This window comes from Apostichopus japonicus, chromosome 3 (genome assembly GCF_037975245.1).
Source record: "Apostichopus japonicus isolate 1M-3 chromosome 3, ASM3797524v1, whole genome shotgun sequence".
Taxonomy (NCBI): domain Eukaryota; kingdom Metazoa; phylum Echinodermata; class Holothuroidea; order Aspidochirotida; family Stichopodidae; genus Apostichopus; species Apostichopus japonicus.
This window is the reverse complement of record NC_092563.1, coordinates 28,912,295-28,927,570: the sequence shown is the minus strand read 5'-3', so window position 1 is coordinate 28,927,570 and position 15,276 is coordinate 28,912,295. Positions and strand designations below refer to the sequence as shown.

Sequence of the window (15,276 nt, the reverse complement as noted above, 5' to 3'; positions counted from 1 at the left end):
CACTGGATTACCCCTTTTAAAACTTAACAAAAAGAGAGACAATTTCATGAGTTATGCTTCTCCAGGAACAACTTCTGTTCCTGCTAATTAATGGTTCAATCTAATTATAAACTTGTTAAGTTGATGCTGACCGTGTAATTAAATATACCAGACTATCCAATTGTCACACAGGACATCATTTTAAAAACATAAACAACAATATGTTTGGTGGCTTGCCTCCTTGCTAGATTGTTTACAACTTTACATGAAGCTAAGAGAACATGTTCTTTCTTGTGACATTGTGATTTGGAGATAAAACTGCATATAAACATTTGCAATTAAACATTCTAAACAGAAAAGCTGACCTCTCCATCCATTGATTGATTGTAAAGTTAAGTTTTCTTAGATAATCACTTGTTAGGTCAAATACACAAGGACATATGATTAGCCTATTCTTTATGTGACTGGCCACAGAGACACATCAGCAAGTTATAGACCATCAGGTAGTTTGTAAAATTGTTAAACTATCTGCACCATGATGTTCAGCTGTCAGGTTTCTCTGTCTACACCTCATTACAGAGGTATTTGTACTTGCCGTTTAAACAGTTAGATTTGTTTCCCTTTAATAGTCTCTATATAAGTCTTTAAACTGCACTCACAAAAACACTAACAAAGCATCCAAAATTCAGATTCAACAATTCTTTGTTTATTATAACTTGAAAAGAGATGTGTACATTCTACGAACAAATTGTCAACTTACTTATGACTGAAAAATGACAAATTATGTGGACAAACTAATGCCATTCACGGATCAACAAAATCTTCATCCTTACAAAGGTACAGAATTTTTGTTAGAGTATTGCAAGCTTTTTGCTGTCCTGTCAAAGTATAATTAAATCCTTTAATTACCTTGCCTTGCTCTTTGCAGACCTTTTTCATAATTCCAAACATCATCACTGTGATGGATTCACCACATCAGAGATTAACATATGAAAGCATTCAACAGGATGATTGGTACTGCCTTTGAAACAAATGTGTTTGATACCAGTACAAAAGAAAAGAAAAAAATATACAGATATTCCTATATTGAACTTATAGCACTTAAGGGCTTCTGTACTTTTAAATGTCTTTAATAATACACAACTATGTGGTTTCAATTTTGACATACAAGCAACAAATTCAATAAATAGCTGATAATTGCCAGCAATTTTCAATATTTTTTCATGAAAGTATATTCAAGCATTGATCAAAAATAGTATGATTTCAAAAAACCCAAATACACTCCAAACTGGCATTATTTTTAACTGAAATATTGTTATCTAGAGAGTAATTTACTATTTAATTTGATTTTGAAAGAAAAAAAATAGTTGTCAACACTTTTTGCTACAATAGTACTTATCAAGTCACATACAATTCTAATATTTTCTTGTCCATATGAGACTCAATATGTCGAAGTGTTATTAATGCATATGGGGGTTTGAGCTGTGAAGGATCCTCAGATTCCAAACATAATGCTGTATTAGTGGTTTTACGCCAAAACAACACACTTGCCATTTTATACAACTTTTGACAAATTATGACCTGAGTATATAGTTTCAATCATAAAACATAATCAGATCCAGAAAAAATCTTTTACTGTTATTGTCATTTCTTCACAAAATTATTGTATATTATAAACAGTCTGAAGTAATATGATGGCAAAGAAAACATGTTTCTAGCATGTGGTCATTTTCTGTAACAACATTGCTGTCAAATACTTGATAATCCATAACACAAAACGGACTTTAAACATCTTTTTATCCTCTCATTAAGTCGGTCATTTTTCCAGCTGTTATTGATCAAAAAGGTATGATTCTAATTTCTAATAATCTGCAAACTTTCAATGCAAAAATCTTAACAACAAGACACGACATAAGAAAAGAAGACATCGCTGTGACATTCATCCAAACTTTGCAACTACTGACAGCAGCAACAGACTCTCTCTCTTTGACTTTTCAAAGACATTTTCATATCAAACCTAAAGTGATAAATTATAGTGTCTACTACACTAAAGTTTCATTCTTGGCTGACGTGTCTAAATTATCCAAATGTGGAAAAAAGCTAATAATTTTAGCACAAGGTTAATAATCTACTAAAAAGTGTCCTTCTTGGCCAATTGTCTTGTTATCTTATCCAGAAAATGGAAACAGCTTTAAGGTAAACAGAAGTTTACACTCTAAGACAACTGTTTTTTGGAGGTCTTGTTTCAAATATTTAAACAAATTTTAGTTTAAATGGAATACTACTCTGCTCCACAAAACCATCACTGTCGTTCCTGGCTACAAAGAAACTACCCGTAATTTTACCACACTTCATCTTTCTTCACAAGCTGTTTTCTCAATAAAAGATCTTGCTGTAACTCATCGTAGTCTGGATGCCAGCGTTCCACTAGGATTCTCTCTGTGGCTGCAGAGCTCACCAAGTGTGACTTTAAAACTCCTTTGTGCACTTGCAAGGCCTCCAGTACATCATCCAGGGTGAGAGGGCCTGTCTGTGAAGTTTGGCCGCTGATAGCTACCTGTGTGACCGCCTCTTCTTCACTCTCCTGATTGGTAGGGTGACCTACTCTCTTGCTAGGGGCTAATGGCAAGTCCTGGTTTCCACTAAATGGGTGTGTTGCACTGTAATTGAGAGCCTCTTTCAATGTAGCCCTTAGAGAGGGTGTGTGAACCTGTTGACCGAGTCCGTGCTTAAAATAATTATCTCTTAGCTGGTAACCGCTTTTCCTAGCAAGTGCAGCACTGATGACGTTTTTTAACACACATTCCACAGCATCAGTCACCAAAGAGACGACTCTTTCAGCGGAGGTATCTAAATTCCATTCCCAAGCAGTCACCAACACTCTTCCGTGTAGAATCGAGTTATCGGGAAGACAAGCACTCTGTGAACAAAACTCCATAGTACCACCACTTCCTGGAGTGCAAAGTTCAGTGGGGATGTACAGCATGGGATTAACCGGCATGAAACGTCTCTCAAAACTCGGTCTGGCAAACACTTTCTTCTTTTTCACATTCTTGACCTTCTTGGATACCTTGCCAGGCATCGAGATGCCCACTGTTGCTGATTTGGAACTTGAATTCTCGTTCTTGGATGTAAGAACTTGGCACTTGGTTAGAATGGCTACGATAAAGTCATTATGGTAACGAACATTATCACCCGACAAAATCTTCCTAGCTTCGTTATCAAATTCATCCTTCGTCAGCTTCTGTCTGTACCAATTTTTGACGAGAGTCCAGTAGTCTGTTACCTTCTCACCCAACAGTTCGCACAAATTTTTCCGAGCCCTTTCCAGTTCAGTCATGTTGACTCACTTGTTGCAACAAGTATCTTTCTCAAATAGCCGATAGTTGCATGCTAATTTCTTTCCTTCCAAAATTTATGGAATGATCTGACAAGAGAAGAAAAACTAAATGTAGCAAAATTTTACTCTGTCTGTGCAAATAAACAATGACTGGTGAGATGCCATGTTGAGTCTTAATGAAGTGAAAAACCTCAGATATAGATCTACATCAAGCTCTAAAATTAACTGTGCCTCTACTTTAAGTTGCCCACATTATTCATATCTGCAGAATTTGCATTACTTACAACAACTTTGCTGCACCAAACATCTAGTTTACTTCATCAAAATTACTGTTTGATCTGCAGAAATTACGTTATTTTTATTTTTTTAGCTCACTGAACTTGCTAGGTCACCTTCACTATGCAATGTAGCATTATAACACGGAAGTTGTCCAGTATGGCGTTACAAAATGAGACAAACAAATTGTAACATTGCTTCACAACTATAAAGATAAAAGTTTTGAACACAGTTACCATTATGAGAGACAAAACTATGAACCCTTCAAAACTGCTACACAAAATCTGAACACTAAATTATTACCTTTATGACAGCCTAAAGTAACATACTGCAAGTTAGTGTTGCATCAACCGTCTAGCCTAGGTAGGTTGAATGGTATTTAGGCCTAGTATAGTAAAGGCTTCATAATTGACGCGCCTTTGTAATTGACGCACCTTCAAATATTACTAGCAACGATACAGCAGGCAACCTAAACTATTTGCAGTCAAGCAGAGTTACATATTTGATGAGTTTTAATCCATTTCAGGTACATGCTGATCAAATTGTGTTTTTTCTTAAGCTTTTATCACCTTGCCCCCAGTTTTGCACATTTTGTGGGCATTGGGAAATCTTACTCCCTAAAAATAACAAAAATTACTACAATATGATACCACTACACTCTGGGACCTGACCAATCATAGTTCAAAGGCTCAGAGTATAGCAAACAGCTTTCCAATGTCAATGGATGTATACTTAGGCCTTCACTACAGTTATCTTATCGACAAATGTGTCAATTTAGGGGTATCAAAGAACTTGACACGGATGACATTTTGTGGTCAAATTTTGCTCAATTGCACGTTGTGTAGGCACAGAACAGTAAATATTTTGAGATCATTACATTTCTGAGGAACTAAACATATGAAAATACGAATACGATTTTTCATTGTTAGACATCGTTAATCAAATCCTTCAGTGCATCAATTATGAGCCCACCATGCTACTACTAGTAGTAGTACCACGGATCTTGGTGGATTTTTCTTGGCTTAGTTAATTTATGGAATAGTGTATCGTTCCATACACGCTATGTACGTCTCATTTCATTTATCTTGTATTAATATTAAAAACAATTGCGAAGGCTAGGCCTAAGTTATGCTTCTTTAGCCTACATGGAAATTACTGTTACAAAAATTCTCGTGCAACTAGTCCACACACAACATATGCTAATGAGTTGAAAGTATCATCTTGATGAACAACAATGTTGTCAACTTTCCCATATATCTGAGGCTATATTCCTTACCAAAAGTCTACTTGATCCTTAACAGTGATATTTAGGTTGAAGACCTGGATTTTATAATTAACTACTGTCCGAAATATTAGACAATTTCACACTTTCGTCATTTTGTCTTCTGCTTCAAAAATCGTTTCGAAGAAAGATGGAACACTGATAAGTTAACTTGGCCTGTATATATGTGACGACATAACTCTGTTAACGTCAAAGCGACGTCTAAATTACTTTTGCGTAATTAATCATATACTTTGACAAAACGTTGATCCGACATCGGATGAACAACGTACACAGAACGCGTTGTAAAGCGATCGTTAATTGAGTCGGATTTAAGTTAAATCAAAGTCACTACCGTCTGAATATATGTTCCAAACCAATTCGACGTCCATGCATTCATTACACCCATATAATAGGTTTTAAATTGCATCTAAACAATTAATAAACGTGTGTAAATTTAGGGAGGACGGACTGAAGAACTTATATGGTGATGTACAACTGAAGCTTATACGTCACTATTTAGGCGGTGCACCACCATCAGTTGGCGCGGCGCGTCGAAATTTAAGCAAAAAGTCAATCCTAGATCAGCAAAAATGACACCTCTGATAACAATAAATCGCATGTAGACAGTTCTTTCCCCCTAACATTATTAGTATATTGTGCATTTGACCGATCAAGAATATGTTCAGCACCCACTTCGAAATTCTCCCCGTGGTCCCCACTTCTTGGAGCACTTGGCAAATATTGGGGGCTGAACATACCTTTACCCCCACTTTTTTCATGGGGGATAAGCCCCTCAAGTCCACCGGTTCCGTCGCCACTGAAGTCGAGGCGGGGTGACTTTTTGGATTTTACAATGCGACTATAGGTGCAACATGGAGCAATATTTACGGGTCATTTCGTAGTACTGGCTGACATTTTGAAAGTGAAATTATTACCTGGCAGTACTCAGGGACGTAGCTAAGGCCTGATGATTGGGGGGGTGTAGTGGCTGAAATTCCAACTGGATGGGTTTTGGAGTCAGAAAATTCCGACTGCTGCCTTGTACCCCCCCCCCCCCCCCGCACTCATCGTCAACGATACGGTCAGTGTCAGTCAGACACCCCATCTTTCGCGACTGCACTTTTGTTCCGAACTTTTTTCAATACATTTGTACCTTATGGGGCAAAGTTTTTGCTTATGTTGATGGCACTTTTAAACTTCCGTAGATTAGCATTGAGTGTTTTAATTGTATACCATAGAGACAATGTATATCCCAACGTCGTAGCCAGGAATTTGAAAAGGGAAGCACTTTTTGCGATTGATATGGGGGAGGGGTCTAAGGGGAGGGGGTGTCCCCCTCCCCTTTGAGATTTTTTTGAACAATTGAAGGTCCTTAGATGCGATCTGGTGCAATTTGTTGCCAGTTTCATCATTATCATATGATATCATATTATCAGCAGATTTTGTTTCCTGTTTGAATTCTTTTACATGTTCTTTTACATAATATATCAGAAAGACAAACATAGTGCTCTTTTACAATTTTTCCAGAAGGATGATTCTTGTTTATTGTCCAATGTCTGGACTTAAATACATTTGACGAACTTAATTGATGGACAATATAAACTTTCATATTTTGTAAGACAGCCAGATTTGCAGTGGCCTAAAAAAATATCGTTATCTCCGTGTATTAACAGTGTAATAATTATTTATAGGAAGTGCGTATCACGTACCATTGCTAGCTTAGCTTCATAACATGCTGTTCGTGCAACAACTTAGGACGAATCATAGAACGGATGAGAACGAACTTGTCGTCGTCGTTGTGCATACGGTTCGTGACATTCCATCGAGTGAGGTTAGGTAGGCAATATGTATTTTATTACGCAGTGGCCAACTGTAGGTTTGAAATAGGCTATAGGCTAAATTTATCTAATTGCATCTGCCAAACTAAGTAAGTAGTTGAATCAGTAGGCCTGCATGTTATTACGATTATAATCGAGTTAACGGAGTTGACGAGTATTCAAGATCAAAAGAGCACTGACAAAATACCATGCTAAAAAACAAGTTTTTAAACATTTTTTTTCGACACTCAAAGGGGGGGGGGAGCAGTCGCGCCCCTGCTCCCCCTGGCTGCGTCCCTGGTATATCCTGAACTTACTAAGTACTTTAAGCTAGCGAACAGGGTCGACCCACCCAATAACAAAATTAATACATAAATTTTCCGAAATGAAGCTGGCGAACGTTGTATTTTTTTTTAGAGTATTCAAAATCAGACGAAGTTTTGTATGGTGGAGTATAAGGATCGCGAGATACAATTTCTCAATGTGACGAGGAAAACGTGGTAAATATGACTGATTAAAGGTCAATTTTGATCGAAAATTTTATGTCACTCACAAATTACAAGAACATATGAAAATAAGAGTGTGACAGTCAGAAAAATTAGAGCGCGACAGTCGGAAATTCCGAATTGAAGCTGGCGACAGTCGGAAATTCCGACAGTCGGAAATTCCGACTGTCGCACTCAAATTTTCCAACTATCGTCATTTTTACCAAGATTGGGGGGTGAGACACCCCCCACACCCCACACACCCCCCCCCCTCTAGCGACGTCCCTGGCAGTACTAGCATTATGTTTGAACTATTGCCAGATTATCAGGCAACATAGAAATGCATAATAAATACTTGAATGTTACTTACGGCAACGTTGAAAATCAATCCCTGAAGCTAGCACTGTAGCACATGCCGCGGATTCATCACATGCAGAATTGAATCGCTAGTGCGTGAGCTCCAGGATTCGTAACCTGTGCTGCGAACCATGTGCTAGCTCCAGCTCCAGTTATTCTGCATGCTACATGTGACGATGTTAAACACAAATTCGACTTAGATTCGAAACATATAGGCCTATTTGATAGAGCTGTTGTAGGGGAATAATTTCGATTAGGGTTGTGCACATTTGTCTGCAAAAAAGACACAAAAGGTGAACTAAGGCCTGGGAAAAAGTGGGGGGCAAATGCCCCCTCTTGCCCCCCCCCCGTAATCCCGCCCATGGTTACGATGGTGTATTACATTTAGGTTTAACGTCAGACGGAAGTCGAACCTCAACGCCTATAGTATTTGATATTGTTTAGGTCTACTTCACTTTTAATTTTACCAAATTTCTTTATTCTCTTTACTCTGTACACGTTTTAACTATTTTATTAAGCAATTAGGTTACATCTTATTTTTTTTTATATTTTGTATTTATAACTTCTTAAATGTTCATACATTTTATATGATTATATGTCTTATTAGAGGGCCTCGTGGAAGATTAGCTATTGCTAAACGAGCTACCCTCTTAAAATAAAGTTTAACTTAAAAAAAAAATCAAAAGATTGCAATCGGAACTGATATAGCTACGCCGTGCGCCGACTTCGACAACGTTCCGACCTCGGCATGCGTATTGTATAAATCCAAAATACGGCCACGAATTTCAAACTACGTTGTGACGATGGTATATAATTATGTCTGATCGACGTTGTACAGATGCTCGGGGGTCATCAAGACAGACTTTAAATTGGTTTGCAAAATATTGGCGGTGTCGTACCGAATTGAGCCGACGTCGTCGCAGCGTCCATACATTTACTGGGTTAGCTACATAGAAAACTTGTGATAGAAAATATTTTCAAATTTGATGCATCGTATTGAGCCTACTTGAATGTCGTCACAAGCGTAAATTTACGCGGTCATTTTAGGTACTTTTGCAATATGCCACATTCCCAAACACTTGAAACCATGGTTACGGTACTATTGTGAATGTTTCTCTACCCAAATGCAACAGTTCATTCCTGAGTTCCATCCGCTAAATTGTTGAAGTGAGAAGTTCAACTAAAAATATGAACTTGACGTATTGTAGAGAAAGTCAAGCGCATAGCCAGGATTTCATCAATCCATCCACGCTAGGGACGTAGCCAGAAATTTGAAGGGGGGGAGCAGAATTTTTAAAGGAGCATTTCTCACAAAGGCAGCCATGATGTACCGTACAAAGAAAAATTTTGCCCACCCAAGTATCCATTTATTTGTTAAAATCAGTATTAACTATATGATTGATGTCTCACTTTTCTTATATTTTACTTATAGTGCTTAAATGTGATTAATTCATTCTGAAGAAAAAGGGAGTCGACGAACTTGTTACAGGTATTGAGATAAAGAAAAGAGGTGTTGATGAAGCAATGGAAAACCAAGGAAAAGAGTGCAAGGGACACCTGTTCTGCGAATAGTTGGACATATATATACATGCAGATACATGCATATTCCTGACGTTCGGCTGTTGCATCAAAAAGTGATGTAGCCAAATTCCGACAGTGTTGCAGGTGTGTGAATGACAGCTTTCAGTTTGAAATGGCCAGAAGTTGATCATCGGTGATACGTGATAAACTTATTATTCATTCATAGAACTAAAATAGACTATTGGTAAACGTGTTCATAAATATCTATTATTTGCATATAGCAGTCTAGTCGATTTTAATGAAAGTGCACTCAATCGGATTCAAATTTCCCAGTATCAATCGATACCTCGCTTGGTCCTCTTCTTTCGTGACATGGTGTTCAATCCTCTCCGCGGTCCAACTCTATTGTCTATGATCCTCGTTGCCTCGGCCACGGATTCCGATTTAGGGATCGTCCATTCTTTTATCAGCCCCTTTCAATGAGGATTTACAATCCTATCCCTTCAACACGGAGACCCGCTAAGGCGCACATCTTCTATAGGAACTGTTTGCACAATAGCCATGTTGATACACTGTCAATGCAAGCCAGGAGGCCGTATTGATCCATTCCTATACCTTTGTATAGTTCATGTTTATTTCTGATACTTATACAGTCAACAGGAAAATCTAACGTTTCAAGTTTGGTTGCCAACGTAAAGTCTTAACGGTGATAACTGGATTCTTGTTTCTCGTTCGGAAATACAGCAAATGTTTAAATGACATGTTCGGGATAAAACAGTAAGCTTTTATCATTTTATCAACATCTTGTCTCGAAAGGGAGAAATCTTTTCCCAACATTCCAGAATACTTTGTTACTTTAAGGAAGATAAGCTGAGGAATAAACTAACTTCAGTGTCTTTTGTTTGTCGGATGCACAAGACCCACAGCAGCCTACTCGTGTCTATATATCTAAGTGTTTACCAAACTCTCTGATGTGATCGAAACGGCAATCGCATGTACACATATAGCTAAGAAGAGGTAGGTTCTATTACTTTCCCTTTCAATTCTCGTTTCTTGTACTTTTGAAGCATGAAATTAGAAAATAAACTCGGTAAATCTTATATCATACGTTGTCAAGCAAAGTGACGCACAATTGCATGAATGCATTATAAACACATGAATACACTATTGAACAGGTGCATAACTGCACATCATGAGCTAGAGGTAGGGGAGGGGAGCCTTTAGGTGACCCCCGCCCCAGTGACAGTGGTTGGCATGTCTTCTATGTGATTGTGAACGTCCCTCAATCATTTTCTTTAAGAATACATTTTTGCGTTGAAATAATCTTCTAATATCCCCTCGATATATGCAGTACGCGGTATGAGTCATGGTTTACATAGTATTCATGAAACACATCGACTGCCTGACAAGGGTAATGTAAGCTCAGTAGAGTGTTTATACTCCAGATTCACTTTGGCGGATCTAATATATTTTTTAAAACACAAGACAGAACCGTGTGTTCCCCTCAAACCCGCTCCCTCCCCTTCATTCAAATATGGGTACCATACCAGTCACCTCACAGTAAAGCTATACACATTGGAATAACTTTAAAACTAATTATATAAGTTTCGGATTAAAATGCACATTAGCCTGATATTTTGGCGGGACTCAACCGAGGCTGTTCATGTGGGATGTACAGAACCGACAATTTGTGATGTTACCTCCACATCAGATGTTCGAAACCAATTTATGTATATATTGGCACGTTAGTTTGAAAAGTGTTCATTTTTTTGGATGAAAAAAGCTCATACTGATAGAGTAACCGATAGAGTTTAAGAGAACGGTAAAATTAGTCTATTTGTTTTTAGATGATTTGATTTTTCGCACAACATTGAAAAGAAGAAAAACAGTGTAGACAAATACAAAATGCAACGGGAGGACGCAGAAAAGTCTGACATGCACTGTGGTCCATATAAACATGAAAATACTATACGTAACAAAACAACCAAATACATATAAAACATAAATCTAAAAGTTCAAAAATAAAGAGCTATCTTCTTCTTTCAAATTAGTAATAACATATTTTTTAATTGCTAACTTAATGATATTAAGATTAATAGACTTCTGAAATTTGGCAGGTATTGAGTTCCATAAAATACAGCCAGTATAATGAAATGTTTTAACACCATTATTTGCAGAAATATCTAAGAATTAATATCGACGATAGACCAGATCTGGTATTATAATGATGATTAACAAGGAGAACAAAAGTGTTAGATATTTGGGAGACAATACCTTGAGAATCCTATACATGTGAATTAACTTTAAATTGTTAAACTCTACGTTCAACCGGAAGCCAAATCATTTTCGTAAAATGCGAAGCGCAGTGTGAGGATGCAGATCCGACACAAAACGTTTCACAGTGAAGAATGATAAAACCATAATAATACTGAACAACTTCATAACAGTAAATTGGTTGATGTGTGGTTCTAGATATTATTTTAGAAAAACGACTGTTCTCTTTGTCTAAGTTAAAGGGAATCTTCAGGTAGCATACGCCCATTAAAAGCCCCATTGACTTACACAGTTAATCACAAAAGTATTGTGGTCTCTAAGTCTAGATAAAAGTTATCACTAGCTAAGCGCTACCCATAACCGGATAGCTGACAAGTTGGCCTTCCAAGGCACCATCAATTTTCCGTATCATGACCATTTTCTGCTATCCTAGCCGGAAGTTTTCGTCACTTGTAAACAAACCTCTTCACTTAGTAGTAAACAATTTTCGTACACTGCTCCTGGGAGTCTAAAATTGCCTCAATTGACCCAATGTTTTCACCACATGTACTTCCGTTCATGTTCTTCAACATGCAAGCCAGAAATAACTAGATCATGATTGATAACAGGTCAAAAACATGTTCTCCTGCTGCTTTTTGGCACCTTTCCTGAAGCAGGAGAACAATCGGGCGGATGGATATAGACTCTAATAGGAGTATGCCACCTTCATGCTCACTATACACCTTTTTGTATACCTGCTTTACAATTTTAGAATATATTCAGCCGTTTTATATGTTATGGATAAGTATCACGTCTCATTTCAACTTGCATTTTCGTTTTGTTTATTTGTTTTTCTACAAATATTAAATTTAACAAGTTGCACAAAATAACAAAAAATAAAATGAACAGCAATCAGTAGAGGGAAGTAAAAATAAACTGCGAGGGGCTTGTCGAAGAGTTTCACTTCCTAAAAACTGGGAAAAAAAGTCAAATCAGAAATAAACAGAGAAAACATTGAACGGAGGAATTAAAGAGAAAGTAAACAAAATAAAACTTTATGAATTTCCTTCTCTGTTTAATACTTAACCATTTCCTATGTTTTTTTTCTTCTCGCTAAGGTGCAATGAATCCAGCCGACTTTAATAAGACACACAACCAAAGAGCAAATGAAGATTAGAGACCACGGAATCAGAGTATGTTCAGCATGCATGGTCAGACTTTCTTGAGGGATGGTGTTCCGTGTTCTAAGACTCTGTCATCAATGCGAGTTGGTCGTGATGATAATTCTATATGTAACGATTTCGTCATCAGGTCAGTATTATCAAAGTTTCGTATAAAAAAAAAATAGAACTGATCAATTCATGAAGTAGATATTCCATATCCAAAAATATGAACGATATCTATAGCAAACATCATTCTGATCGGTTTGTCAATGTAACGTTTAGAACCGGCACGACTGGACTCGAACCTGCAATTCAAGTCCATTGTCTTAGCCACTTAACCGATTGCAACGCTTACCATAAAATGAATATTTACTCAATAAAGAAACCCCCCTCCCCGTTTCCCGCCTAATTCTGTTTATGAAAATTCTTTCACGTTTCCATTACCAGGAATGAGTATCACTGGTGCGACGACAGACCCACTAATGATGAGCTCAACCACGGCGCAACCAATCACCTTCAGTGACACGACTTCGTCCGACACAACCAAGACACCTGTCACTTCCCAAGCTCCACCTGACGAAGACTTCCCCAAGATCGTTGGTAGCGTTGTCATGATATTTCTCGCCATTGTGGGTAGCGTGGCAGCCAGTTGGTTCGCCCGTAAAGTCTGCCCGGATTCGTGGACCGGGAAGTATTGCCATTGTTGTCGGGACTATTTTGCTTCTTTTAAGGGAAGGAAACGGCGGAAAAGTGCAATAGTTTTACCGATCGATGAAGATAGTGGTAGTACCATTAGGTGGACAGTTGGTGATGGTGGTCCTTTGGGCTCTGTACCTGCACCTCCACGTGCCGACCCTCCAAAGGCAAAACAAGCCCTACATAAGACTCCTGGTGTAACGAAAAATGGTTCTCAGGGTAGAGGAGGATCAATCGGACATGCTAAAAAATCCACAGTTCCGACAAGAGCGAAAGGAAAACCTAGCTTTATGACGATCGGATCATTGGTCTCCACGTTTACAGTACCTAAATCAGATCTTAATGAAATAGCGTTACAACAGTTACAGGAAGAGAAAAAACCCAATAAAACAAAGAAAATGGAGGACGGTAAAACGTCTACAGAGGATGAAGATGTTAATGGTTTAAAAAGTGATACCGGCTCGGATCATTTAGAAGAGGACACAAACTCAAAAGAAATGCTTATTAGGGAAAGTCCGAGTACTGACCAAGAAGAGATAAAACCCGGCAAGAAAGGAAAGAAAGGTAAACAAGAAAAGAAAATCACAGAAGCAAAAGAAGACGAGGAATTTGAAGGGGAACAAGACAAGACAAGAGAGGGGGCAGAGGTCATTAATTTACGTGAAATTTCAAAGCTAGAATCACCCTCTCAAAAGAGCGAAACTTATTCTTCTGATTTCGAGTCAATGACTACGGCAAGAACTGTCGAATCACTTCCCAGTCCCATCAGAACTATACACGAAGATTTTAAAACCTAGGAACTTATATGGAGAGGGGTTGATGTGTAATCAATCATTCTAAAATTGGTCCATTAAGTATAATTAAAACAAAAGTTAGGGTTCGAGTCCATTTTCCACCATCCATGGGTAAGCCGAGATATATTGTACTTTAATAACAGCATCAAAACGTACCAGTTCTTTACCTAAGTTGCAGAATCTTTGCAAAAATGCGTGGAAAACAAATTGAACACATTTTAGTTGAGACATTGCAATATATGTTTACTGTACTATCATTTAAAAGAGTGGGTGTTTTCCAAATGTGTTTTTTTTCTCTGTCATAAAAAACGACAACATTTGATGAACATGAAAGACACCATGTTTGTTTGAATCATTAGATCTGCAGTAGAAATAATCCAAACAAAACAATGACAATACATACAGAAACAAACAAACTGCCAATCCATTGTGAGGCAAACTCCCGATACCGTCTTTGATATCTATTTTTAGCTAATGACGTAGAGCTCATCCATTGTCTGGTTATCATAATGAAGGACACGTCATGATACGAACTGTGTAATCTGGCTACTGTGACAGTACATTATCTGAGTTGTATGTAAGATGCTGTTTGTGAGGTCATACTCAAAACGGCGATTGACGAAGACATTGAGCAAAATATCTCGGCTCCGTCCATTTATATAGAGGATCGAATATATTGCAAAGGTACGATAGCTTAACGGAGCCCAAACGGTGGCTAAACGAAGCCCAAATTATTACAAGTTTGTTTAGTGCAGTGCTCTATCCCATAAACAAGAGTATAATTGCAGACCGGAAGATAATATGCATTCTTTAGGAATCATAGTTTTACATTAATTATGTCTTATGAAGGTTTATAACAATTTGTAAGGTAAGGTAGATTAGAGAGAAGGGTTTAAAGATTGTTGGATGATAGGGTACCAGGTTTGGATGGATACATTTCCCTCATTGAAATAGCTGTCTCATTTGTTCCATAAATTGTTCAGCATTCATTGAAACGTTTAAGATTTTGATTAACCGATGCTTTCAACATGTAATGTTATAAACATGTATTGTAAAATATGAAATTAAATCTTCCATATTGCACCATATGAGTTGTTACTCTCTCTTTCCTTATTACTGTGAGAACCTGCATACTAAACCTGTGGGCCTAATTGCATGTAGCACATCTTCACTAACACCACCCTCCCACCTGGTGCCAGAAATCCCTTGTAAATCGTTTTCAATCATATTGATAGGCATGTGCACTGCAATGCACAGACAATGTGTTATGATACTAGTGTGTGGTATGATATGGATTGGAGGGAGGGGGGGGGGCGTGGGGGTCACATATG

At 37.8% G+C, this 15,276-nt stretch overlaps 2 protein-coding genes across 3 annotated transcripts; one reads left to right on the top strand and one right to left on the bottom strand.

Moving 5' to 3' along the window:
• Positions 1 to 663: 663 nt before the first annotated feature.
• Positions 664 to 5,051, bottom strand: LOC139965768 (transcriptional adapter 1-like). Its single transcript, XM_071968458.1, has 2 exons — positions 4,872 to 5,051; positions 664 to 3,406 (listed from the first exon to the last, which is right to left on the bottom strand). The coding sequence occupies exon 2, from the start codon at positions 3,317 to 3,319 to the stop codon at positions 2,321 to 2,323; it is 999 nt and encodes a 332-aa protein (XP_071824559.1). The 5' UTR covers positions 3,320 to 3,406; positions 4,872 to 5,051; the 3' UTR covers positions 664 to 2,320.
• A 4,345-nt stretch (positions 5,052 to 9,396) lies between these two features.
• Positions 9,397 to 15,031, top strand: LOC139965749 (uncharacterized). 2 transcript variants are annotated; one of them, XM_071968424.1, is made up of 3 exons: positions 9,397 to 9,816; positions 12,411 to 12,603; positions 12,903 to 15,031. In XM_071968424.1, exons 2-3 carry the CDS (start codon positions 12,522 to 12,524, stop codon positions 13,946 to 13,948), a joined length of 1,128 nt encoding a protein of 375 aa, XP_071824525.1. In that variant the 5' UTR covers positions 9,397 to 9,816; positions 12,411 to 12,521; the 3' UTR covers positions 13,949 to 15,031. The 2 variants fall into 2 exon arrangements, with proteins under 2 accessions (XP_071824525.1, XP_071824524.1); XM_071968423.1 differs by having other exon boundaries at positions 9,398 to 10,056.
• Positions 15,032 to 15,276: the final 245 nt, after the last annotated feature.